The sequence below is a fragment of the Gallus gallus genome, chromosome 7, assembly GCF_016699485.2.
Source record: "Gallus gallus isolate bGalGal1 chromosome 7, bGalGal1.mat.broiler.GRCg7b, whole genome shotgun sequence".
Taxonomy (NCBI): Eukaryota; Metazoa; Chordata; class Aves; order Galliformes; family Phasianidae; genus Gallus; species Gallus gallus.
The window spans coordinates 18,239,551-18,264,398 of record NC_052538.1 but is presented as its reverse complement, the minus strand read 5'-3'; the positions used below and the strand labels follow the sequence as shown (position 1 = coordinate 18,264,398).

General features: G+C 38.9%; 1 protein-coding gene across 4 annotated transcripts; it reads left to right on the top strand.

Moving 5' to 3' along the window:
• The first annotated feature begins 32 nt into the window (after nt 1-32).
• PPIG (peptidylprolyl isomerase G) lies at nt 33-24,848 on the top strand. 4 transcript variants are annotated; one of them, XM_046944080.1, is made up of 14 exons: nt 241-318; nt 815-971; nt 8,322-8,401; nt 8,509-8,583; nt 10,878-10,985; nt 11,481-11,525; nt 12,843-12,930; nt 14,047-14,076; nt 14,164-14,303; nt 19,707-19,911; nt 20,977-21,144; nt 22,226-22,310; nt 23,139-23,275; nt 23,582-24,848. In XM_046944080.1, the coding sequence occupies exons 3-14, from the start codon at nt 8,341-8,343 to the stop codon at nt 24,690-24,692; spliced, it is 2,253 nt and encodes a 750-aa protein (XP_046800036.1). In that variant the 5' UTR covers nt 241-318; nt 815-971; nt 8,322-8,340; the 3' UTR covers nt 24,693-24,848. The 4 variants fall into 4 exon arrangements, with proteins under 4 accessions (XP_015145167.2, XP_046800036.1, XP_422008.2 ...); XM_015289681.4 differs by lacking the exons at nt 241-318; nt 815-971 and adding an exon at nt 33-119; XM_422008.7 differs by lacking the exon at nt 815-971.

Here is a 24,848-nt window from a genome sequence, read left to right as displayed (position 1 = left end):
GGAGTGGAGGCGGCGGGCGGAGCGCCGCTGACGAGCTCGAGGGGGCGGGCGCCCCTTCCCCCAACCGCTCGGGCTCTTTCCGAGCGGTCCCCGCCGCCGGGGAGAGCTCCGCGCGGCCGGTACGTCCGCACCCCGCGCCTCTCCTGGCTCCGCGAGGCTCGGCCGCCACCTCTCCCGCCTCCGCGTCCCCCTCCGCCGCACCGCCCCCGGGGTCGCCCCCTCCCGCCCTCTCCTTCCACTGACGCAGTCCGTGCCGCACCAGCTCTAACATGGCGGCGAGGCGCTGAGGAGCGCGGGGCGACGCGGGCCGCGAGCGGGGTGAGTGCCGGTACCGCCATGTGGCCGGGGGAGGGCCGCGGCCTGGGCGGCCGCCGAGACCTCGGGGCCGGGGACGGAGGTCGCGAGGCCCCGGCCCCGGCACGGAGGGGGCGGGTGCTGGTGCCGAGCGCCTACCCGGCCCGCCGGGGGCATCGCGGGGTCCCTCTCGCTGCGGCTCGTTGTGCGGGGCGGCGGCTCTGAGGGGAGAGCCCGGGGCACCCCGCGTGAGGGCGGCCCCTTGGGGGAGCGCGGGGCCCGGGGAGCCGCGAGCGGGCCGCGGCGGGAGGCGGCGGCCGGGGCCTGGTGAGAACTGCGGCCGGCGGTGGGGGCCGCACGGCCGGCACGGCTCCCCGCTGCGGAACGTGCCGCCGGGCGCGCTGCCCGCGGCCTGGGTGCTGCTCGGCGCCGGCCTCGGAGTTTGAATGAAGCCTTCCTTCTTCGCCAGAAGGCGAAGTAAGCGGCTATCTGTGTGCCACATGTTCTCCTCCCTCCGCAGGCCTCTCCCTGGGATGCGGAGCCCGGAGGAGCTGCCGTGGCGGCAGGACGTTCCCCGGCTCCCTCTTAGGGCTTTCTTAAAGCTCTAAAAGGGTTTTTGTGGGAAATGCATGTCGCCCCCATTACGTTTACGGCCACGACCAAGCCATTAGTACTGCGTATGTACAGTTATTCTTGAAATCTTCTGGAGGCTTTGGAGGAGGGAGGCTTAGAAGAAAAAGCAACAGTGTATTGAAATAGGCTGAGATTTCTGCTATATTGCCTTATAATTCACTCAGAGAGGTGTCTTCCATAGGCCTGATAAGGAGGTCAGTTTGGTTGGTAGCTGCTCAGTGTTAGACTTCAGTTCATTATGTTTTAGTAAGAGAGAATATCCAGTTTTTCATGTTTTTGCTCCATATTACCTGCAGGAAAAGTTGTTCTTTGGGTGGAGATAGATAATGGGTTTTGTTGGGGCTTTTTTTTTTTTCTTTATTTTGTTTCACAATAATGCACTAGGAACAGTATGAGTCACATTTTTAGGTGCCACCATGTTAAGTAAATGATCAAAATATGTCAACTAGACATGTTTTGTGAAGCAGTACTTTATTTACATTTGAAGAACGAATATTTTTGATTTATCATGTTTTTTTTTTTTAATAACTTCTAATGATTTGAAAAAAGTATGGCTTTAGTATATGAGGTAGGTCTGAAGGGGGACATACAAAATAATACTGAGGATCCTTGGAGAGCACCCTTTGGGGCTATATGTTTTAATAAGAGCATTTTTTCCAGTCCTTGTTTGTGAAACTATTTTTGTTTAGGAGTAGCCAGTCGATCATCCAGCTGTTAATTTTATTTTTTTTTTAATTGGCCTTAGGATTTCAGAAAATCAGTGGGTTGTGAGAGAGCTGGGAGTTAAGCGTATGTGTTGCAGTGGAGGATGTTACTGTAGTGCAGTATGATGTTTCCACTGCCACTTCAGTCCTCTGTGTCACCTGCACTTCCATACGAGAGCCACCTTCCATTTGGAAGCAGCCAGGAGCACATCCAGCTGTCTTCTAATGGAGTGAAGATTTGGTTGGAGGTTGGGGTGGGGCTGGGAAGGAGTGCAGAACTAAAGTAGTTGAGAAGAGGAGGAGAACAAGAGATCATAGAACAAGATTTTTGGGGGGTTGTGGTTGGCAAATATACGTCAGCATTAAAAAACTGTGTACAGCTATTACACAGTTTAGCCTTAATGTGATCTTCAGTAGCTAGGACAGAAGTCTGAAGTTTGTTTTGGTGATCCCAGCAGGTGTCTGACTTGCTGATTACACTGTGCCTTTTAAACACTTTTTCTCTTTTACACAACACTAAAACTTGTCTTTTCTTAGTATTTTCTTAGTTCTAAAATTCTGATTTATTAGCTAATGGCTTCTTCTGGACCTAATGCAGCTCCGGTTTCCAGTTCTGAATGGTAGGATTGAAGTAGTCATGTTCTTCACTGCTTCTGGGAGCGCTGTGAGCACCGGCTAAAGGCATTTAGTTGTGCGCAGACCTAGGAGCACACGCCTGTGTTTTTTCACAACTCTAACAGCAGACAAGGAAAAGAAAAGAAAAAAGGAAAAAAAAAAAAAAAACCCAAACTTTTCTGTGTAAATAAGATGATAGAAAATTGTGACTTACTCTCAGCAGCAAAGTTTTTTCTTGGTGTCGACGTAAGTGCATAGGTATTCTAAGGTATTTTTCATTTTAGCTTTCTCTTTATTAGGACAATAAAAGGAAGGGCGTGATCTGGTGAGAACTTGTATCCCTGTTCAGATAGTTTTAGGAGAATGTTATCAGCTTTTCAGCTGAATCTTGTGTTCTTTCAACCGAGACGTTACATCTAGTTGTGCATTCCTTGTGTACTTCAATACAAGAAGCTCAATCTTATGTTAACTGCAAAAAATCTTACTAAAAGTAACATAAGTTAGTTCTGCTGTGCAGTAGTGTAGGAGTACATTCTGCATATTTATTCAGGGCCAATCTGAACATGATATCTAATATCCCTATAAAAGCGTTGCAGGCTCTTGGCAGGCGATGGCTGATCTGGTCAGGTAACTCTTCCCTTGATTTCATTTTTTAGGGGGGAAAAATATTATACAAATAGTTCAAAAGACACTTTCAGCATTACTTGAGAAATTCCTCAGACCTTTGTAAAATACTATTTTTTGTCTACAAGACATTTTTAACTCGCGTGATTGCCAAGACGGCATCCACAATCTGAAATGTGATGAAATGTAGTACCTATTAAAAATCTGTTGGCAAAACAAAGACCTGTGCTGCTGATTAGTAAAATGAAAGCAAATTAATTTCTTTAGTTGTCATTGCTGCTATTTGGGAGGGTTTTTTGATAGGAGAAGGTCCTGTTATTTGGGAACACATTGAGGAAATTATTGAGGCTAGGATTGGCCTTGTTGGATTTTTGTTCTCACCTTCGGTATCATCCTACAGATGTGGAAGCTCTGACACAGGAATGGCATCCTGTGACTAGGATATCATGTCTCATTTAGCAATCATACATTCATTTGCAGTTTAATCTGTATAAAACAAACATCCCATTCTCAGGCTACGGCTGCAGTGTCATATTAAGTTGATGTGTGCCACTGCCGAAGTCTTTTCTTGGAAGGAGGCAGAGGAGGGTGTAGTTTTCATGTGTTTCAGGAGACCCACCTATACCAGGGCTGACCACGCTGTTGTGTGAGCCCTCCATACTGGGATTCAGTCTACATGGCTTTAAGTGATTGTGGAACAGCGCTGATGAATGTGATGCATGCTTTTGGTGTTCGCTTGGTGTATTTGTGTTCTCTAAATTGAAAATACTACTTAAAAACATTTCTGAAGATTCTGGATGGCTGTCTTTGCAATATAAATCAGTGTAGTTTTGTCTTTGTGCATGTGAAGATGACCTGAAACAAAATGCTGGGAATGTGGATTTATGTGCTTTATTTTTCATTTGGGCATTGAATGAAGACTGCTGCCAAGGATAACTGTAAATTGATGCGAGGAAACTAATACGAAGACAAAGTCAAGGAGAAATTAGAAGTAGGGGAGAGGAGAGTAGATATGAGTAGGTGATGATAGAGAATGAAATGAAAGAAAAGGACGTAGTAAGATTTTTTTCCTACTAAATACATTTTTGCTCCAAACCTGTTGTGCTCTTTGCAGGGTCTGGAACAAACTGGCAGCCCAGTGAGCTGTGTGCCATGGTTACAGGTGAAGGGTTTATTTTCCTCAGAGCTGGGAAATAGTCCCATACTGCTGCTTGCCATCAGGTCTTGTGAGATGCGTGACACGTGGATCGCCCAGTTGATGTGCATCTGTGAGTGCACATTTCAGTCTAACCCATTTTGACTAACCCATTTCAGTTGAAAGGAGCTCTGTTATATCAAGCAGTATTATTACTAGATCCTTGCTAGTACAAGTAATTTTGACTGAAAAAAAAATTCCGCAGGATGTGTTCTTCAGCATATCAACTAGTAGGAGTGACAGTCTCTGGCAGAGATGCTTGTGAACAGTCTGTGAGGGTTATCTTTTTCATTGGCGTGGCTCATTTTGGAAGGGAACAGCTGTCTGCAGCCTGGCCGGGAGCTGTCCATCTTTGTCCGACAAATACTTGAGCGAAATAATGAGTAATGCAGGTGTGAAGGGATGCGAACCCTGAATGACACAGCTGGTGATGCACTAGTTATAGGTGTAGCTGTTATGAAAAAAACATTTTTTGGTTGTATTTCTTTTATTTCTGAAAATGAGATAAACAGTTCAGCATAGAGTGCTTTTGTATTTATTGATAAATGGGCTGTTTTAGGCATACTGAAGGTGGTTGGTTGGTTTTTTTTTTTGCATTGTTTCTTCTTCTCTTAGTAAGAGGCTCCTCTAGCAGGAGATGGATGAAAATGCTGAGTGATGTGGTCATTTCAGAATAGCACTTGGATTGTTGTATCCTTCAGTACAGAGTTTTGGAAGGAAAAATTAAGCTAACTTGTCAGGAGTGCCCTTCTCCGCAGCATATTTCTGTATGTAGATACAGTGGGTGCCTTTTGGATTGACTTTAGAATCATATTCCCTTCAAATTTTATCATGTATTGTGAGTTAATAGCATCTGCATTTTAACTGAAATTAAATATAAGGAGAAAAATATGCAAGTCATGTAAGCCCTGTTGTTACCAACACACGTATTGAGCTTCACATGTAATTTTCTCTTTTTTGTTCTTAGTATTCTCAAATTACTTTTCTCTGCTGGTTCTGAACTCACTCTGTATACTTGCTTTTAATACAGACAAGTTTTGAATGATCATTGTAAAGGATTGTATTTATTATTAAATACTACGTGGATCATCTGTGACTCAGTAGTACTGTCCTCAGTGAGGAGATGTGTCTGAAGTGCTGGCTGTACAAAAGGTACATATATCTACTGGAGAGCAAATACTCTCTTAAGGTATAGGTAGTTTAAGGTAAATGTTGTTGATATTTTAGCCTGGTTGAAGAGGGCTGTAACTAAGTTTATTGAGCCTGTCAGCTCTCTCCTACTTGTACATCCAGCTCCCTGTCTACCCCAGCCTTTCCAGTAGGTTTTGATTCTGTTTTCCAAATGTTTTTAAAGATAAGGCAGTTCTGGGTAGCTCAGGAGAGTCAATTGCTGCACAAAAAAGAGTTATCTGTTAGTGTTTTCCCCAAGAGAGGCATTTGCAGCATCTGCTCAAGGGAAGGTATGTTTATTTGGTGTGATGTGTGTCCAGTCAGCCTGCTTGCCCTGAGCAGTTGCCATCTAGCACCATGTGCAGCCAGTATTTGTTGGAGAAGCGATTCTGTTACAGGACGTGTTAAAGCAGTTTGTGTTTTTTTTGTCTAAAGTACTGTATATAAATGTTCACGTAGACCTCTTCATTTCTCAAGCAGATTGCCTGTAAAGCAGGGTTGAATCCCTCCTCACCCAACCTACTGAAGGCCAAAATGCTTTAAGTTTGGGTACGATTAGTCAGTTACTGCATTGCTGGGCCTTAGGTGGCTTGGTTATTTTCACCCCGTCAGTTTGATCACCAAACAATATGTATTGTAGCATTTGTTCTGAGAGGCTTTCGGCAAAAAACTGACGTGTTCTCTTCCTCTCCCGTGTGTCTGTGCAGCACATTGTGCTGTTGGCAGCGTGTGAGTTGATGGGCAGCCTGTCCTCCTGCCTGCCTTATCTACATCCCCCGTGTGCCTCTCGTGGGTCCGGCAGCCTGTGACCTGGCAGCATGCAAGTCCCTGGCTACGTGCACTTTCTCCGGTTCTCTGACTGGCTACAGAAGTTGCATTAATAGGGGAAGTACAGCAAACAGTTCAACGAGAAGAGCAAGCAGGCTGAGGGCTGAGGCAGGACTCCTGCCGCTTCTGGTGAATCTCTTGCTTGTGTGAATTTATGTGCTTGTTACACAGCTAAGCATATGTCTGCTGAGGTTCTGCATGTTTGCACAGTGTAGCTGTGCTAAGAATCACTTGGATGATAAATTGTTGAGTGGTGGTGCATGTAAATCCTTCCTGCGTTGCTCTTGTGATTTTTTTGCTGTGTAATCTTGGCAAGATGCTAGGAGTGATGCTGAGCACAAGGAGAGAGAATGCAGGCTAACATGGTTCTAGAATCTTTAGATTCCTTGTAGCCTCTCCTTCATAAACTGGAGTGACAGATGACAACAGTTGTATATTTTGAGGCTGTTTTGTGGCACAGCTATGGGTGAAGCTTTAGGAAAGATGTGTGCTATATGTTGTTAGATTTAAGTAGTGTTTCCTGGCAATTAAAGAAAAAGAAAATTATGGATTATATTTCAAGTTCTGGAGAAAGTATTCCAGTCTTATGGATCTTCTTGCCATCGCTGTGGTTTTTTTCCCCTCTCTGAATTCAGAGAGGATGCAGCCTCAGAGAAGTGCTATGACTGTATGTGATGCTGGAAGACCGCGGTTGAAGACGAAATTAAGTTACTGCTTGTTACACAAAAACAAGGGGATTTATGTGCTTAAAGGTATCAGAAGTTGCATTAAAAGTATCAAGATAAACAGATAAGCAATGACATAAAAGGAAAAGAAACAATATGAAGCCAGAATTGTTTCATTTGGCAGTAATTTTGGAAGTTGTACATCTTTTTTTTATGATGTGGAATGGTTTTGATCCTGGTTAGAGCAGCTCCTGACACTGTGATGGCAAGAATCCTGGTAATATGCCTAAAAATGAAGGTTTAATCCTCAGTGTAGCAACATGTTCTAGTTTTGATCATCATAGCTTCTGCTCTTTGACCAATCTCCTTACTGGTGGCTAAAGTCCTGGTATTTCTGAAAGCATGCCCACCTGACTTGCTCAACTGTTATGAGGAACTCAGTGAAAATCCTTCCTGTTACATTGCTTACTTCTTTACATCCAAGTTTGACACAGTAGCACGCGCAATCAGGGGCAGCCTGTGGGCCTGTCACCTCCACAGTCAGGAGGTCCATCAGTTCACCTCAGGTCTGTACTTCCTGCTGGGGAGTTGAGCAGTTCCTCATGGGAGAGGTGTGCTAATCAGGCTGCGGTTGTCAAAGCCCAGAGCTGTGGTCTAAACCCATCACTGTAGTTTGCCATGGGAGAAAATGTGCTGTGTAAGTAGTGAAGCAGGCTGTGTGGGTGTTTTTTTGCGAGAGCAGGTGGATGCTGCTCTCAGCATGGATGGGGAATGAAAGCAAAATATGAGATTAGCTGCAAGACTGTTCATTTTACACTGTCACAGAATAACGGACTCAACTACAGCTGTTGAAGTTCATTTCTGTCCACCTTACTGGACCTACCTCAATGTTACAAGCACAGTGTACTTTCTTGAGTTGCTGTAGTTTGCTGTCAAGGTGTATTAATAGAATCTTAGTTTAACTGGCCGGGTTGTGAACTGCAGCCACCAGTGTATTCTTGAGGAAAAGAGGCTGCCACGAGGCTTGTCCCCTCGATGAGAAGGTGAGCGGCCACCTCAGCCACCAATGCTGAGCCAAGCAGACTGCAAAAATGAGTCTGTTTCAACAACTGAAAGGCAGTTGCAAAAAGTTGTTTGACATGGCTGTTTGGTCTCAAAGCTGAATTTTGTCTTCCTCTGACACTATTTTACCTTGAAGATCCAAGAATTCTAGGAGCAGACAACTTAAGTGATTACTTATACCATCTGGAAAGCAAGCAGACTTACAGCTTTATTATCCTGACAGCATACAGTGTCTTTTCTGTTTGTATTTCCTCATCTGGAATATGTCACTGAAATTTACATTTGATAACATTGCAGCAAGAAGGAACAGAATTACTCATGGGCTCCACAAAACATGAAAATAGCTTAAAATACATACATAGCTCTCAATCTTCAGAAGTACTGGTTTTGCTACCTGTTTCTAAGGTTTCTTTCGAATTTTATCTTTTCTGCAGTTTTTGTTGTCTGTATAAAATCTTCCACATTGTAGAACTTGAACATAGATTCACTACACAAAGGGGTAAATTCAATTTTATCTTTTATTATTTCCAGTGTTAAAATTTTTGAAGCCATGGGAGTAAAGGTCCAGAGACCTCGTTGCTTTTTCGACATAGCCATCAACAATGTACCTGGTAAGAAAATGAGAATAATCAATTCAATAACGGGATATTCCTGTAAGATATTTAAGAATAATACAAATATTAGTTAGCTTCATAACAAAGATGCCTTTTTCTTCTAGCTGGAAGAGTGGTCTTTGAACTGTTTTCAGATGTGTGTCCAAAGACATGTGAGAATTTTCGCTGCCTTTGCACAGGTTTGTAGATTTTAATATTATTTATAATTTCAGATGTAATACCATGCTTGCTAATTTAACATCTGTGTTAACATTTTCCTGACTTGTTTAGGTATAGTACTAAGTACATCAAATACTGGTTCTTGGTATTTCTGGAGATTTAGCAAACTTCTCATATATATCTGATGTAGAATCAAAGCAGTTGTAGTTTTTGGCTTAAGGTGTTGCCAAGAGCATGTACTAATCAACTTTAAATGCTGGCACAGTAAGCTGATTTTCTTATACTAGCACAGATACTACTGTTCACATTGTATAACATCATCCATCTTGAAAGGTAGCCAATAAGAGGTCAGGCATGCAGGATTACTTTGCAGTTTTACTATACTTGAATATGTTTGAAAGCTGTTGCTGGTACGCGTTAATATTTTGCTTCGCAGTAGTTTTGTTGAATGCTGGTGATTTCCCCTCCTAGTGAAATTCAAGTTATTTGTTGAAAGAATTACTTAAGATTCTTTCCTAGAAGTGTTTCCAAGTAGGATTATTTCTCAGTGCATTGCCTATTCTGGTTGGAAATGCTCACAGCTTAGCAGAACTTGAATATTATCACAAGAATGATTCTGTGAATACGTCAAACTTTGTTTAATGTGTGCAGCATTTTCCACCTCCTTTTCGTTCAGTTTGTTGTCTTTCAGGTCAGCGCTTCATAGCTGTTAATACTGAATCACTTAGTACTAATATGATCTGAATCAGGTGTGAGCACATAATTGCATTCATGTCAAGTTAGCTAGAGCACTTTGTGCAGCATTTATCCTCTCTGCAACAAATGTAAGCTTTATCTCATCTAGGGATTCTGGCTCAGAATCAGGTTATCAAAAATTGCTAAGAAATTTGAACCTTAAAGTGATTGTTTTTATTGGATAGCAGCGTGTTTTCATGTGTCCATGGCATTCTTCTTTTTCTGTCAAATGTCCAAAAGTCAGATTTACTGCATATGTTGTTATTCCCTGATAACTGATTTAGATTTTTCACTTGAAGTCTTTGAACAGCATTTCAGGTCAGAAACATAGTTTGTTGTTTAGTTTAAAATCAAATCAGATTTAAAATCAGGGGCTGAACTATTGTGCTGCTTTAAAATATTTAAGAATAGCAAAGAAAGTATTTTGACAACGTATTTATGATACTGATCGTAAACATTTTAAATTTTAATTTTATTTTCACTTGCCTTTTTTCTGGTGGTTTTGAAAAAGATATGCTATCTTCTCGAAATGGGTCAGCACCTCTGTTTTACTGGCATGCCTGTTAGGTGTGTGGCAGGCCAGCGGAGTATGCAGCTGCAAATTTATCAAAGCTCCTATCAGAAATGTTTTTTGTAGCTGGTCAGATCCATGTGGAGGCGTCAGGTAAGTTCAGAGGCAACTGCCAGTTTCACTGCTTGGAATGAGATTGTAAGAAGATACAGTCTAATGGTTTGGGAGCCATGAAAAGAAGAATCCTTTATCTTTCAGGATAGTCCCTGCTCCTTACTCTTGCACTTTACTGTTACCTTGAGGTTGGCTCTGACATTCATAGGGCTCCTACCATGAGCCATTCATCTGGCTATCTCAGCAGAGACCTTATTTATTTGAAGGTAGGAGCAAAAGTAGGCAGTGTTTTGCTGAGGCAGAGAGCTTGCTTGCGAGTCTGAAGAGCATTAGAACTGATGCAGAGGAGGAGGCTGGTGGTTGGAATCATGAGTTGGGAAGGTAACAAAATTCCTTCAAAATCATTTCTCATTCCCTCCTCCTCTCTTTTTTTATTTTATTTTTTTCGTTTTATTTTTTGGCTATGAGCTTTTATGCTACCTTAGTTCTGTAACTGAAGATCTGAGTTTCTCATATGCTTCTGAGCAAAGATGGTTATGCTAATCTGGCTGTTTAATTTCAGTCTATCTACGTAGAAGTCTTCTTAGCAGTAGCAGTAATATATTGTCCCCTTATATGTTTAAGCCCCTCCAGGTTGGTGGCATTCTCCTTTATCTGTGTGAGCTCTTAATTTAATTCTTTATGAATTAATTGTGGCTGGGCTGGCAAAAAAAGGTTGTTATTATGTTGTATACTAATGTAAGTAAGGATTTCCCTTAGTAGAACTGTAGAAATAAAAAGTAGTTTCCACGTTGCTTTCTTACTGGCATTACCAGTATGTGTCTGCCTCACAAATTAATTTTTCGGAGCTTGGTAGATAGTTTTGATTAAGCATTTAAATAACAAATTTTTGTAATGGAGACTGTACAGATACAAAGAGTCATTTTGTTTTTTGTTCCCCTTCCTCTCCTTCAGGTGAAAAGGGTACAGGAAAATCCACCCAAAAGCCATTGCATTACAAAAGTTGTCTGTTTCACAGGGTAGTGAAAGATTTTATGATCCAAGGCGGTGACTTCAGTGAAGGTATGACAAGAATCTTTCAAGAAAAATTTAATGTTTATGCAGTAGAATGTTTTGGGAGTCCTATTCAGCATCTTCAATTTACGTTAATTATGCAATTTAACTGCCTTTCTTACCTACTTCTGGCATAAGAAACTTTGTGTTTAAATTTGTGTAACAAAATTACATAAATTTATATGCACGTACTCTGTGGCCTCACATCTCAGAGCATTAAGTACTTAATTGCAAGTTATAAATATGAGGATAAAATATATCTCCTGCTGAGAAGTAATGAAAAAAGGGAGCATATAGCAGAACGCGTAGGAAAACTTTCATTTTTCTCCAGGTTTGCTTCTGCTTAATGGTACTATGAAGGTGTGTCTTGATCTTTGCATATCTTGAAGAATAATGTTAGTGACTTGGATGCAGCTATATCAGTATTTTGCATTATGAGGCATCTTTCACGTGATGCAACTTTTTACACTATTACAAGTTTTAACTCACATTTCTTCTTTCAAGGAAATGGCAGGGGAGGAGAATCCATTTATGGTGGCTTTTTTGAAGGTGAGAGTTGTATCAGTCTGCTCTTATTTTGGTGATACCATAAGTAATTACCTATACATTCTGTAGCTTCAATTCTGTAAACCTGAACGTCATTGTTTAAGACTTTGTCTGGTATTAAGAGGCCTTTTATTTTACTTCACGTATTACTATTTTACTTTTAAAACAAGAACCTTTTTAATTGATGAAAAATAAAACCACAAGTGCTTTCATATGTCAGCTTTACCAGATTACCTATTGGTGAGTGGATTTCATTTAATAGACAGGCAAGAATGAGAATCAACAAAAGAGAGAGGTGGGAGAAGCAGCAATACTTCTACTTTCTGGCAGTTGAAGGTGTTTTTGCAACTCGGTCGCAGTGTGAAATTGAATCTCTAGAAAGTATTGCTCGTGTGGCATCCTTAACGTAGGATTAGATAGACACTCAGTGCTATGCAACACGGCAGCTATACAGGTGACCATATAGAGTAAGTGGGACTGTCCCTATTACTGGCTGTTACACTGTATGATGTGAAACCATAACCTTACAGATTACATACTTTTTTGTTAATGCGGGCTCCTGTCCTTTGTATCTAAGGAGTACTGAGCAAACTTCATCTGTGTAGTTTGGATCCCTAGTCAGCTTTTATGCTGTTTTGTGGAAGGAGGAAGATAGGCTGTTCTCTCACAGGTGTCTTAAGTGAGGAATGGTGATTACTTCATACAATTTCATTGAGATTTAATCTAAACTGTCAAAGTGATGTGCTTCTTAGAAGTAAATGCTTCATTCAAGTTGAATTTATTTTCTTAATGGCTGGCTTATTAAGATCATTTATGTAGGTGACAGAGAAACAGATACATTTTGTTATTGCCATCAAACTGACTATCCTTACATACTAAGCAATACAAAATAAAATACTTTCTGGTAGAAACAGGCTTTCTTAATAGTGCACCATTAAAAACTTTTTTTTTTTTTTTTACTCCAAAGTAGTGACCAGCATGTGGGGAATGAAAAGAACTCATTATTTTCACTTGTTGTTTTATTAATGTTGGTAGCAAGAAAAATAAAACAAATCTCTTATAAGAAAATTCAGTTTTCCATTTTTAGTTTTTCTCAGACTACAAGCTATTATTCATATTTCCCCTTTTTAAATTAAATTATTTAGAATGAAAAGAATAATATTTTTGAAAAAATAGCTATTGTCTTGAATTGAGTTTTAATGCAACTTTTTACAGATGTGACTAGTAAATGTATTTAACGTGAATGAGTTTAGAATAGAGCATTCATCTAAATGCATGCAGTATATATGTATATCAAGTAATTGAAAATACTTCTTTTAGATGAAAGCTTTGCTGTAAAGCACAACAAAGAATTTCTTCTTTCAATGGCCAACCGAGGGAAGGATACAAATGGTTCACAGTTCTTTATGTAAGTACTGAGCTGTTCTGAAATTTGTGTGACTTGCTCTTTTGTAAGCTGTAAAGACTATTCTTTGAGTTTGCATGGGAGTTAGTCGTATAAAAGTTGATGCCTGTTTAGGAAGTTACATGGAAAAAGCCATTTTCCTACTGAGCTCCTTAGGGAAAGTTTTTATCACTGCCATTTGGTGCTTATTGTCTGTGCAAAAGACCTTTTGGTCCTTCTTAGTAGCTGTCTTCTAACTCAAGCAACAGCGTAAGTCTGTTAGCTCCCTGTAGAGCTTTTTCACTTTCTCCTAGTATATGTTGTCTGGAAGGAAGCAAAAAAAGTTCCAGGGGTTCTCTAGCTCAAAGTAACAGAAAAATTTTCTGTCACAAGGTAACTTCTCAATGCATTTATAGCTATATCTGAAGTTTAAACCTTTGAAATGCATCTGCATTACGTGCTTCTTTAATTTAGTTATAGAAGTAAATACTTGAAATTCGTCAGTCTTATCCATGTCTCGCTACCATAATTAACATGGTAAGTTGTGGTTGTGATTTATCATTAAACTGTTACTTTGGAATATTTGGGTGATTGTTACTATATTTGGCTCAGGTTCTGGGTTGCCTTTTTTTTTTTTTTTTTGCCACAGCTGACGTGTATGCCTTAGTAATCCTAATATAGGGGAAGGCTATGAACTGTTCAGTTGTCTGGAGGTGTAGAGAGTCAATTCTACTTTTGATGTCAAATATTCTATACATACAGATATTTTTTCTTCCTTTGGTGATTTATTTTCCCATAAGGTTTTGTTGTTGTTGTTTTGCAGTTTTATTTCTGTTCCTGGTAGTATTCCTGTAATTTAATAAATGCAATTCTTAATATGTATTTTTTTTTTATGAGGATGAGTCTAAAGATTTATCACAAATTGTTCAATAAAATGTGGTAAGGGATTGAGTAGGTAGTTGTGTAAACCATACAATGTTTTTAACTGCATACAAACTTAGAAAAATATATATTGGTTGTTTTCAATTTTATTAATTCAGTAACTTTCTTCATCTGTGTACATGCTTCAAATGTTGTCTGCTTTCCACTAAAATTGACTTCTGTTTTCCTCTTTAAATTTACACCCACTGGAAACAACAGAACTACTAAACCTACACCTCACTTAGATGGGTAAGTATCTCTTACTTTCTTATTCTTTTTTGAGATCTGCCTTAAAAATTAAATATTAGAATTCTTACTTTTGCTTAAATCCTTCAGACATCATGTCGTCTTTGGACAAGTCATCTCAGGTCAGGAAGTGGTGAGAGAAATAGAAAACCAGAAAACAGATGCATCTAGTAAACCATATGCTGAAGTACGCATACTGAGTTGTGGAGAGTTGATTCCAAAATCCAAAGGTAAGCTTTAGCTATACATTTAGGTATATGTGAGTGAACTGTGATATAATATTGCTAGTTTTATTCCTTTTGGTAGACACTAAAATAATTACTGACTTTCTTGGTAAGGTTATGGAGGTACAATCAGTAAGGAATTAAGTAACACTGCAGTACAATTTGTCTCTGAAAATACATAGCTGTTTTTGGTGCAGAAGATGTTTTCTCTACTAGGTCAGCCTTAATACAGAACTGGTAAGCACTTGTCCTAAAGAAGATGTGGTGTTAAGTGCAGTGACAATCTGACTATCTTTAATAACTGCATTTTTTGAATTGAAATGAAGTTTCAGGTAATTCTCCAGATCAGGCATGTCAAGTAGGAAAGCCTGAAGTTTCCCTTTAGCAGATATTCTTGTTAAATAGCTATAAACTATTCATAAGGTAAATATTCATAAGCTGGAATGGGGCAGAATCTGTCTTTGCTCTGCCACTCCAGAGTTGAACATGGTATTGGAGACTGGATTCTGGTTCTCTTTAAAAAAAAAAAAAAAAGTCAATCTAAGATTCTGCTATCACTAGAAAGTAACAATAGATGAGACTCGTGATATGTATTTAGTAGGAATTCTAATAGGGATTGTCATCATTTTTCATCCTCAGCACCTTCTGCTGGTAAGTACTGGGAAGGGTTGCACTAAGAATTTTGAGGCATATGAGACAAAGTTAATTGTATCTTTGGCCTAAAGAAAATGCAAGAATTCAAACTTGAGCTTCTTGGTTGTTTCGTTTTCCTTTATGGTAGTTCTCTGGTTACCTGTTGTGGAATCAATTTGGATTCTGAAGTGATCTTTTAAATCCCTCAGAACTCCTAGTAGTGGCTCATGATTTCTCAAAAGCTCTGCAACTTCTTAAATTAACTCATGAGTTGTCCTGCATGTTAGAACATTGTTTTTATAATTTTGGACAATATAGAGTAGTGCTGTATCGGTTGGAAAATGAAGAGGTAGGAATACATATGGATGGAGTTAGTGGGTGAGATACCCATGCTCTATGTCTTCCTTGGTTAGCCAACCTTTTTTTTTTTTTTTTAGCCACTCAAAAAGTCTTGAAGTTGAATGACTGAATGGAAGTTGTAGTTTCAATTGCACAGACTGCTGCTGTTAGACAGGCTTTTAAAGTATTCATCAAAGGAGCAGGGGAAAAAATTTGCATTTTTTTCCTTTAACTTTTCTGGAGAGATCTGACTGGTCCTACCTGTTTGTCTGCATGGTTGTACCTCTTTACTGTGATACTGCTAGGATTCTGGAGACTGCTTCCTGTAGCTGGTCTGGTGTGCCGTTGGGAGAGGTTGCTGCCAGAGTGATGAGGGAAGGCCACTCAACTGACCATAAGGCACAGTACTAAATAATAGTAGGCAGCGGGAGTATGTGGAAATCAGCAAGACTTAGCTTGGCCCTCTGCCTTCCCAGTCCCACTGCCTTAGTGCAGGGAGGAGTATAAGCACTAATGCAGAGCCAGCCTGATGAAGGTGCTACCTTGCAGAATGATTGTGGTGATTGCAGAATCCCTCTATTGAAAGGGAAAGGCTTTCTGTAGGATCTACAGAGGGAAGTCCACCACTACTGAGAGAGGTGATGGTATGGCTGTAATTGTTTGCTAAATGCATAATATGAAGCAACTGAGCTGTTAGCCTGAAGTAGCAGAGACTGAGGGAAGAATTTGTGTGCCAGACATCAGCCAAGCTGCTGTCCACAGCTGAGAAGTAGGAGAAACCCCAATACCTGTGAGTATAAGGAAGAAGGCAGGGAATTCAGATAAAAAGAGCAGTTTTTGGGAGGTGAGCAGCAGTATGGAAGGTGATCAACTGAATCATCTAACAGTGAAAGAAAGTATTTGTAGCACATTACAGCAGTAGCAGGCAAATTTGAACTGATGCTGTGAAATATGAAGCAGTTACCAGAGGAGTTGGTTTTTGGGAATTTTTATCTAGGGCATAGGAACAAAGAGATTGACAGTAAGGGAAGTATAATGGTTGTGAATTTATATGGGAGGATATGTTACGATAGCAAAGGAGGCTTAAATTAAGATCTATTTTATAGGCTTGTCTGATATGCAACATAAAGGAATGGGGAAAGACTTTATGGAGGGAAAACTGCACTAATGTTTCTTGGATTTGCCTGGGAAGCCAGGATGGCACTCCTAGGAGGAATCACAGTAGAAGCTAGATGTGTGATTTGGGTGTTTTTCTACTGGATTAAAGTTGAGGAAAGATTTTGTGCTATTCTCGTGAGTATTGGGATGAAGCATATTATGAAGGAAAGCAAATGGAAACATTCACAGAGAAGAACTGGATTAGTTTAGGGATGAGAAGATTATCACCTGACTGATTAACTTACTGGGCACTATGCATAATATAAAGATCAGTTGAATTATAGCATTGCAAAGGCTTAGAACAGAAGCTTTCTCTTGGAATTAAAGGTTAATTGCCTAGAGAAGTGGGATGTTTGTAGTCTTTTCCTTGTTTTTATTATTTGAAGTGGAAAGGTGAGTTAGTGAAAGAAAAGCTAAATTGTAGAGGAAGAATCTCTTTGGCCAACTGGTGTTTTTAGAAAACTTTAAAATGTGAGGGAAATTTTTAGAGGCTGTTCCTAAAACAATCAGAAAAAGCCACAAGAAACTTAAAAGAAACCCACTGATGTGTCAGCGTTTACAGAGGTCATTATGGGCTAGATGAGCTACTCTGGTAATAAAAATGGCTTGCAAGTTGGACAGTATTTGTCAGGAACTTTTAATGAGGATTTCTCATGAAAAAGGGCATCTTTAGAGGATTCTGCAGACTGCACTGCTAGGTTTGTTTCGTGATCTTCACTGATGTTAAAGACATCCCTGTAGAATCACTGCTGGTAAATGTGTGCCTTCTACAGTTTAAAAGGATTATGACTGCCTTCCTAATCAGAGGACAATTTTGTTATTCAATTGTTCTATCACTTCAGTTAGCACCTTTATTTTTCCCTATAAAAATTAGGGACTGGTGACGCAAAGTTATGTATTTAGGAATCATAGATTGTCAATGAAAAACACAGAGCTTTAGAAAACGGTGATTCCAATAAGTCACATTTGTCTGGACTTTTGATTTGTTTTCTCCCTTGCTTCTTTTCTTGTCCCTCCAACCCCAAGACACTCACTTCTTCCATAAGCTCTTTGCATAGCATTGGTATGCCTCTTTCTACCAGCTGGTGGCTCTGGACTGTTGTTGCTTCACAGTTTTCTATTTTATGGTTTTTTTTGTTTGTTTGTTTGTTTGTTTTAAGTGAACTGACCATTAGGTACAAACTGTGTTTTGATTTTGACAGGTTCAAAATGAAGCTAGAGATTGGAGCTGTGAATTATGAGATGAGATCATCTGTTCTGACCTTTGTGCCTGTGACTGTTTCTGGCCAGGTCGTTTGTTTGTTTCAGTCCAGGAGTCTGGTACCACAAGTCTAACTAAGAGTTGCTACATTTCATAACAAACTGAAATGTGGAGAGTGCTAGGTTGTGTTGTGTGGTGTGATCATGTAATTCATGAAGTGTGGTGAATATATGTCACGGTGAACGGAGTAGGAAGTAAGGCATCTATTTCAGATGTGACCGTAAGCTGAAACCTAACCCTGAAGTTAATGATCTGGAGCAGTTGAACTGTAAATAGAAGTCTGTTTCCTTCTCACTGACCTTCATGCTGCAGGAGTGGCTTTGTTTGTTGTTTTGATTTTCTTAATTGGCCTGAACCACACTGGTTCAGTATTCAAAATAGTATTTGCTCCTGGACAGAGTGAGTGGGTTGTCATCAGAGAGTACATAGGTTGCTCCTACGTAGAGGTAGTGCCTCCTATTTATTTTCTGAAATGTACTGACTGTCATGTCCGTTAGGAGCGATAACTGTCTCTATACAGTTGGTATAGTACATTTCCACTTAATTTTCTACTCGAAAGCATATCCAGTTACATCCAACATGCAAGAGGCAATAAGAAGTTCCTACAGCACATCGTTTATCAAAAAGAACCTACCTGAACCACAGCTAGAATCATGTTTTGTTTGGCCAACTATGGATCTGTCCTTGCCAATTTTATAATGGTAGTCCAAATGAGAATTACTGTTTCCCATGAAAAGTTGGTGGGAAGTGCTAGCCTATTACTACAAACGATGCATTGCAAGGCAGAAATTGACTTTTTATCAACTTAACAATAGATTTAATGCAATTTTTGTTGCTTTTGATCATCTCTGAGAAATTGCTGCCTTCCAAGTTGTTCTGGAAAAATGAGGTTAAGTTGTTGTCAAATTGGAGAATTTCTACACTGAACCCTTGTGATTGCTGTTCCTGATGCCTACTGCTGCCTCTCTCAAATGTTAATCGACTTGATAATATCTGCAAAGCATCCGGAGATCCTAATGTTGATAATTCCAAAAATCAGTGTGCTATTCCATTAAATACCTGCCTGGTTTTTCCGAAGGGCAGTTTCCAGATCTACTCTTCATAGAAGTGTTTCTTCTGTCTCAGGTTCTTTAAATGAATGTTTTCTTAACCTTCAGATCTCGGTCCTGCTTATGTAGAAAATAATTACTTTTTTTGGTATAATTGTTTAATGGTGAAGATTCTTTTTTTTTTTTTTTCTGTCTGCATTGGTATTGTGTTGTGCAGTTAGCAATAGAATGTCTCTGCAATTTGTAGTAGCCATGCCAAATAAGGTTTGATTCTAATTAAAAAACTTAACTGTGATTATACAGAAACAACCAGTGTGCCCTTCTGGAACTTTCAATAAAACATCTAATCTTGTGGATAATAGCTTGATAGGAATTTCTTAGCACATTGGAGAGTATCCATGCCATTTAATTAAATTTACCTGAAGCGTGTAATGGTTACATAGGTCTGAGTTCCATTAGAGGGCGTAAAAAGATGTGTGTTCTTGCATTACTTCCTACTTGGACTACCATCAGATTGCTAATAAATTTCTGATTCGCAGCTCCAGTAAACACACAAGAAATGGTGTTGAGTATCTTTTACATCATCTCAGATTACATCGAAAATCAATTTTATAAACATTTATGAATATTTTAAGAATACTGCATATATAGCTTATGTTAAATAAAATGTCATCACAAAACATACACAGTTACACTAATTCTATTCTTGAGAGTACAAATTTAGTATTTTAGATCTTCTTTATGAAAACAAAATATTTTAAATTCCTTATATATTGAGAGACATGTACTGTATTTTACTTGGGAGAAACAGTCCTTTTCCCAAAAATCTTGTTTTAGAGTATCTTGATGAAGTGCTTTCATGACACAATTACAAGCCACTTAGGAAATTCCTAGGTAAGTTGACTTTTCTGAGGTTTATTTGTAACTGTTTGATATGTGAATATATGTCTCTATTGTTCTGACTTAAAGCCAAGAAAGAAGACAAGAAAAGGCACAAGTCGTCTTCCTCATCCAGTGACTCGGAAAGTTCAAGTGATTCGGAATCATCTTCTGATTCATCATCGGATTCTGAGAGTGCTTCAGAAGAAAAATCTAAAAAGCGAAAAAAGAAACACAAGAAAAATTCCAAGAAACATAAGAAGGAAAAGAAAAAGAGAAAGAAAAGCAAGAAGAGGTCAGTATTGAGGTTTTTTTTTTCCCCAACATATTCCTGTGCAGTATTGTTTTCCTCTCCTGTAACGACACAAAGTACTGTTCTGTAACTGGGGAAGTAGGTATGTGGAAGTTTTGGAGACTGATTTTATATATGACCTTACTTTTTCTGATTTGATGACAGAGTACAATGTCTATATGCATCTGTACTGCAGCTTGTACAGGAATGAAGGAAATGGACTAAGACTTCCATATATTGGATTTGAAAAATTGCAGGAGTATTTGATTTTAAATAAGTGGTGATAATTCGGTACAGTTCAGTTTCATTTGTATGCAGTGGGATTCCTGTACTATGCAGGAGTGTAAGCAGAACTAAACAAAAAAATGAAGTACAGATGAACATACGTATGCCATTAGTTCTGACGTGCTGGAAGTGTTTCAGTTTCACTAGAATGTGATGAAACTCAGAAAGTTCTTATTTCTGAAAGTGGTGTTTCTAATCTTATAGGTCTATCAGTGCAGGTCACATTTTTCCAAGCTGATGAGCTTAGACTCATTTAGGGTCTAAGCTTTCTTTCTGTGGAATTAAGTCTATTTCAAAGAATTTTATTGCTTATATTCACTACTTGGGAGTTATAATTTTTCTTAGTCTGTTATATATAACATATATACATTCTGAACATATATATATAATGTTCAGATTTTTACACTCATATATATATATAAATAAATATTATATAAATATTATATTATAAATAAATATATATATATAAATTCAACCTTTCTTGATATATATTTATTTTAAAGCTCTGTCTAAATACAAAATATGCGTTCAGTATTGGACTACACTGGACTACATAAAATAAAAGTACTAGTCAAAAATCTACTGCAGTTGTGTGTTTCATAGTAATGTTGTAGGAGAAAGAAATTGTTTCTAAAACAGTTCCATTTGTTCTCCAGGTTTCTGATTTTATCATTTGTACGCTGAATTGAGAGGATTCTGAACTACTTAAATAGATTGAATGCTGTTTCTTCTCATCCACATAACTTGCCTTAATCATAAATGTTTGTTTGCACAAAAATATAGTTCATCTAGTGAAAGTGAAGATGAAAACCCTGAAGCACAGCCATTATCTACTGTCCGTCCTGAAGAAATTCCTCCTATACCTGAAAACCGGTTCCTAATGAGAAAAAGTCCTCCTAAAGCAGATGAGAAAGAAAAAGAGAGGAAAAGCAGAGAGAAGGAAAGAGAGAGGTAGTATACCTGTTTTGAGTCTGACTAGACACTGATAGTGGTATGGTCGTACTGCTGTATTAAAACTACTGAGTTATTTTCCTATTAAACAGCTGAATGCTGTCATCACTTCCGAATCATTTTTTCAGTTGGCAACTGTTGGTTTTGTTTTTATTTTTTAGAGCAAAAGCTTAATGTTTGAATATGGTTTTTTGTTGAATGAAAAATTTAAAATTACTCATTCAAGAAAAAGCAAATGAAATACATTGCAATTTCACTTAGAATACATCATAGCTGTCCAAGCTGGGTCTATAACTTACTCTGCCTCCAAAAAAGAACTCAGCAGTCTAGTGAAATACTTTCTAGTAACCAAAACTGAAGCTTTCATGCGAAATTTTGGTTAATTAACTAGCTGATACGGTAATATTGAAAATCTCTCTCTGCGTAACAGCTATGCCTCTCATAATTTCCAATGAAAAGTACACCTAAAAATTAGTTTTCATTTTTCCTTTTTAGCTTTCTTTTCCTTCTAATATCCCTTCAAGTGAAATCCTTTTAACATAGGGACTAGGCAAGTTTGTCTTACCTATTTTTAGGTTAAATCTGTTAAATAATTGCATGAGCAGTACCTGTTTGGGTTTTGTCTCAAGTAGGTTATTTTTTCCCTAAGTGGAAGTTTCATTTGGAAAGCTACTGCTGTGTAATTACTGAACATGCCCTTGTGTATTTTCCTAGGTTCCATGAACACTGTCTTATAAAACTTGTGCCATCTCAGGTTTTAAGTTTTACAATTATGTGATGTACAATTTCATGATTGCCCATTATTGTAGCTGTTTCTGCCAGTGCTAGAAAGGTTTAAATGCGATTAAATAATTAAACTTCACCACTTGAGTTTCTGTTACTTTACAGTAACAGGTTTAATCAGACCTTACAAGTGAACATCAGCTGTTCTCATGAAATGAACTGAGAGCAGAGGGTGGCTGTGTATTGTCACTGCCAGGCCACAATTATGTCTCTCAGAGCTGTGTGAGGATATGAAGTTGTCTTTATCTTCTTTCCTTCCTTCTCTGACATTGCGAACAATACCGATTTTTATTTTTAGCAATCTATCGAATTCCCAGTCAACATACCAGAGAAGGCTGCTGGTGACCAGATCTGGAAGGAAAATAAAAGGAAGAGGACCAAGGGTAAATATTTGCCATCCCTTCCTCAAAGCAAACAATGTGGTAGCACTCCATTTTCATTAGAATGGTCAATTTTGTAAATTAAAAAAAAAAAAAAAAAGCGTGCAAATAATCTATGGGTGCATCATAATTGATGTAGGGGCTAAAGCTTGAAGTAGGACAACAGGGTAAATTAATTTCTTGTTTGCGTACTGAATTTACTTGGAGGAGGGAGAACGTAAAACGACGAATGCTTTCATTGCATTGCTGTAGTATTTTGTGAATTAGCAAATTGACTCTGATCAGAAAGGGATCAGAACCAGTGCGGTGTGAGTAGCAGGAATGCAGGGAAGGACGTCTGCTTTTGTTGGCAAGGGTGAACTTGCTAGGTTGCTTCTTCTGCTTTTGTGCAGCCGTATGCTATACTTGTAACAAATGTATTTATAATGGAAGTCTCTATCCTTCAATTTTTTAATAAAAACTTTCAAAAAAAAGTATGAAGTATTGTTTTGGTGTTGCTTGTCAGAGCTAAGAAGAATTCTCATTGTCAGAAAAGTCAATTGCATTTGTGCTAACTAAAAACTAACAAAAGGCTTCTCAGGGATGTTTGGGTACAACTATCTGGATGGAGAAGTTAGCTTACGGTAGTAACTTGATCAGATATTTTGTATTCCTGCTTTAGCTGAATGATGTCAAATACATTTTTCAGTAAATTAGTAACTTTTCAGTGAATGCAACTGAGTTGTGGTAGGTGCTGTGGAGAATCAACCACCAGGGATTAAAACATTGCTTTGAATTTCATGTGCTGTGATAGCTAACTTGCACCTGGTTTTCTTTTCTTTTTCTGTCAAGCGTTACCGGACTCCTTCCAGATCCAGGTCAAGAGATCGATTCCGACGCAGTGAAACTCCTCCACATTGGAGGCAAGAAATGCAAAGAGCTCAAAGAATGAGAGTGTCTAGTGGAGAAAGATGGATAAAAGGAGACAAGTAAGATGATTTCTGTTCGGTGTATGTGCATATAAATTTTTGTACATATTAAAAGTAATACATATTTTCTTCAATTTTCAGTTATAGTTAATTCCAGGAAAACAAGACACACTGACTTAGGTATCCCACTGCTTAACTATCAGACTTTAATCATGCTCACTTGTGGCTACCATAAAAATGTAATTATTACGAATCACGTAATGTGAGGCTGCTACAGTTGTGAGGCAGCCTCACTCCTGACTTCATTTTTTCAGACTGGAGGAGATTCAAATTATTTATTTCTTTTTATATTTTTTTTTTCTCAAGGAGCGAAATAAATGAAATCAGGAAAGATAATCAGAAAAGCCCAGGAAGAGGAAGGGAGAGAAAAACATCAGACCACAGACAAGTTTCTGAAAGTCCAAGCAGAAGAGGGGAAAAAGAGAAGAAAAAAGATCATAAATCCAGCAGTAAAGACAGGGAGACGAGAAGAAATTTGGAAAAAGATGACAAGCATAATAGAAGCAAGACCAAGAAAAGAGGTAAATCTAGAAGCCATAGTAAAAGCAGGGAGAAATCAAGAAGTAAAGAAAGAGACTCCAAACACAGCAGACATGATGAGAAGAGAAGATCAAGAAGCAAAGAGAGGGACCGTGAGAAAGATAGAGAAAAAGAAAAGCACTATGATTCTAGAGGGAGAGATAAAGAAAGAAGTAGGAGTAAAGAGAGAAGCAGAAGGGCAGGTTCAAGAAGTAATGAACGTGACCATAGGAAGAGTAAAGACAGGGAGAAACATAAGTCAAGAAGCAGAGAGCGTGAGCATGCTAGAGGAAAACATAGTTCCAGCAGTAGAACAAGGGAACGAAGCAAAAGCAGAGATAGGGGTAGAAGAGGTAGATCAAGAAGCAGAGACAGAGATCGCAGTCGAAGTAAAGAATATTCAAGAAACAGGGATAGAGAATCAAGAAGAAGACGATCAAGAAGCAGAGAAAGGAGAGGTACACCAGATAGATACAGAGGAAGAGAAAATAGGAGGAGGAGAAACTCAAGGAGCTCGGAGAGAGAGGAAAGTCAAAGCAGAAACAGAGAAAGATACTCAAATAGGGAAAGTAGAAGCTCATATAAGAGGAATGATAGTGAAAGCCAAAGGAAGAGGCATTCAAAAAGCCATGAAAGTAGCAGTCCTGAATCCAGTAAAGGTAAGAAGTCTAGTAGAGATCAAGATAGAAGTCCAGATTCAAAAAAGAGACCAAGTAGCAAAGAGAGAGAATCAAAGTCATACTCACACAGGAGTAATGAAAAAGAAAAGACCAGATCCTCAGCTGAAAAAGAAATTAACCAAAAATCTGAGAGTCAGGAAAGAGATCATGCCCCTAGTAAGGATAAAAAGTCTGATCGTGAAACAAGTCCTGGAACAGATGATGACAGGCATGGATGAGTGTTTGGACTTAATGTTTCCATTGTCTCAAAGTTTTAGAGACGTTTTGAGGAACGCCTTTTTTTAAGATGTGGACTTCAGTTTGGTCTTTTGATAATCTAAAACCTGGATCATTTGTACTGCTAAAGTTTTAATAAACTTGAAATGAAAAACAAA

Bases quoted from the DNA above. Each gene is read 5' to 3' on its own strand.
- PPIG (XM_015289681.4), top strand. From the start codon at position 8,341: ATGGGAGTAAAGGTCCAGAGACCTCGTTGCTTTTTCGACATAGCCATC. The intron at 14,077-14,163 runs GTAAGTATCTCT...TAAATCCTTCAG, and splicing joins CCTACACCTCACTTAGATGG to ACATCATGTCGTCTTTGGAC. The intron at 14,304-19,706 runs GTAAGCTTTAGC...TCTGACTTAAAG, and splicing joins GTTGATTCCAAAATCCAAAG to CCAAGAAAGAAGACAAGAAA.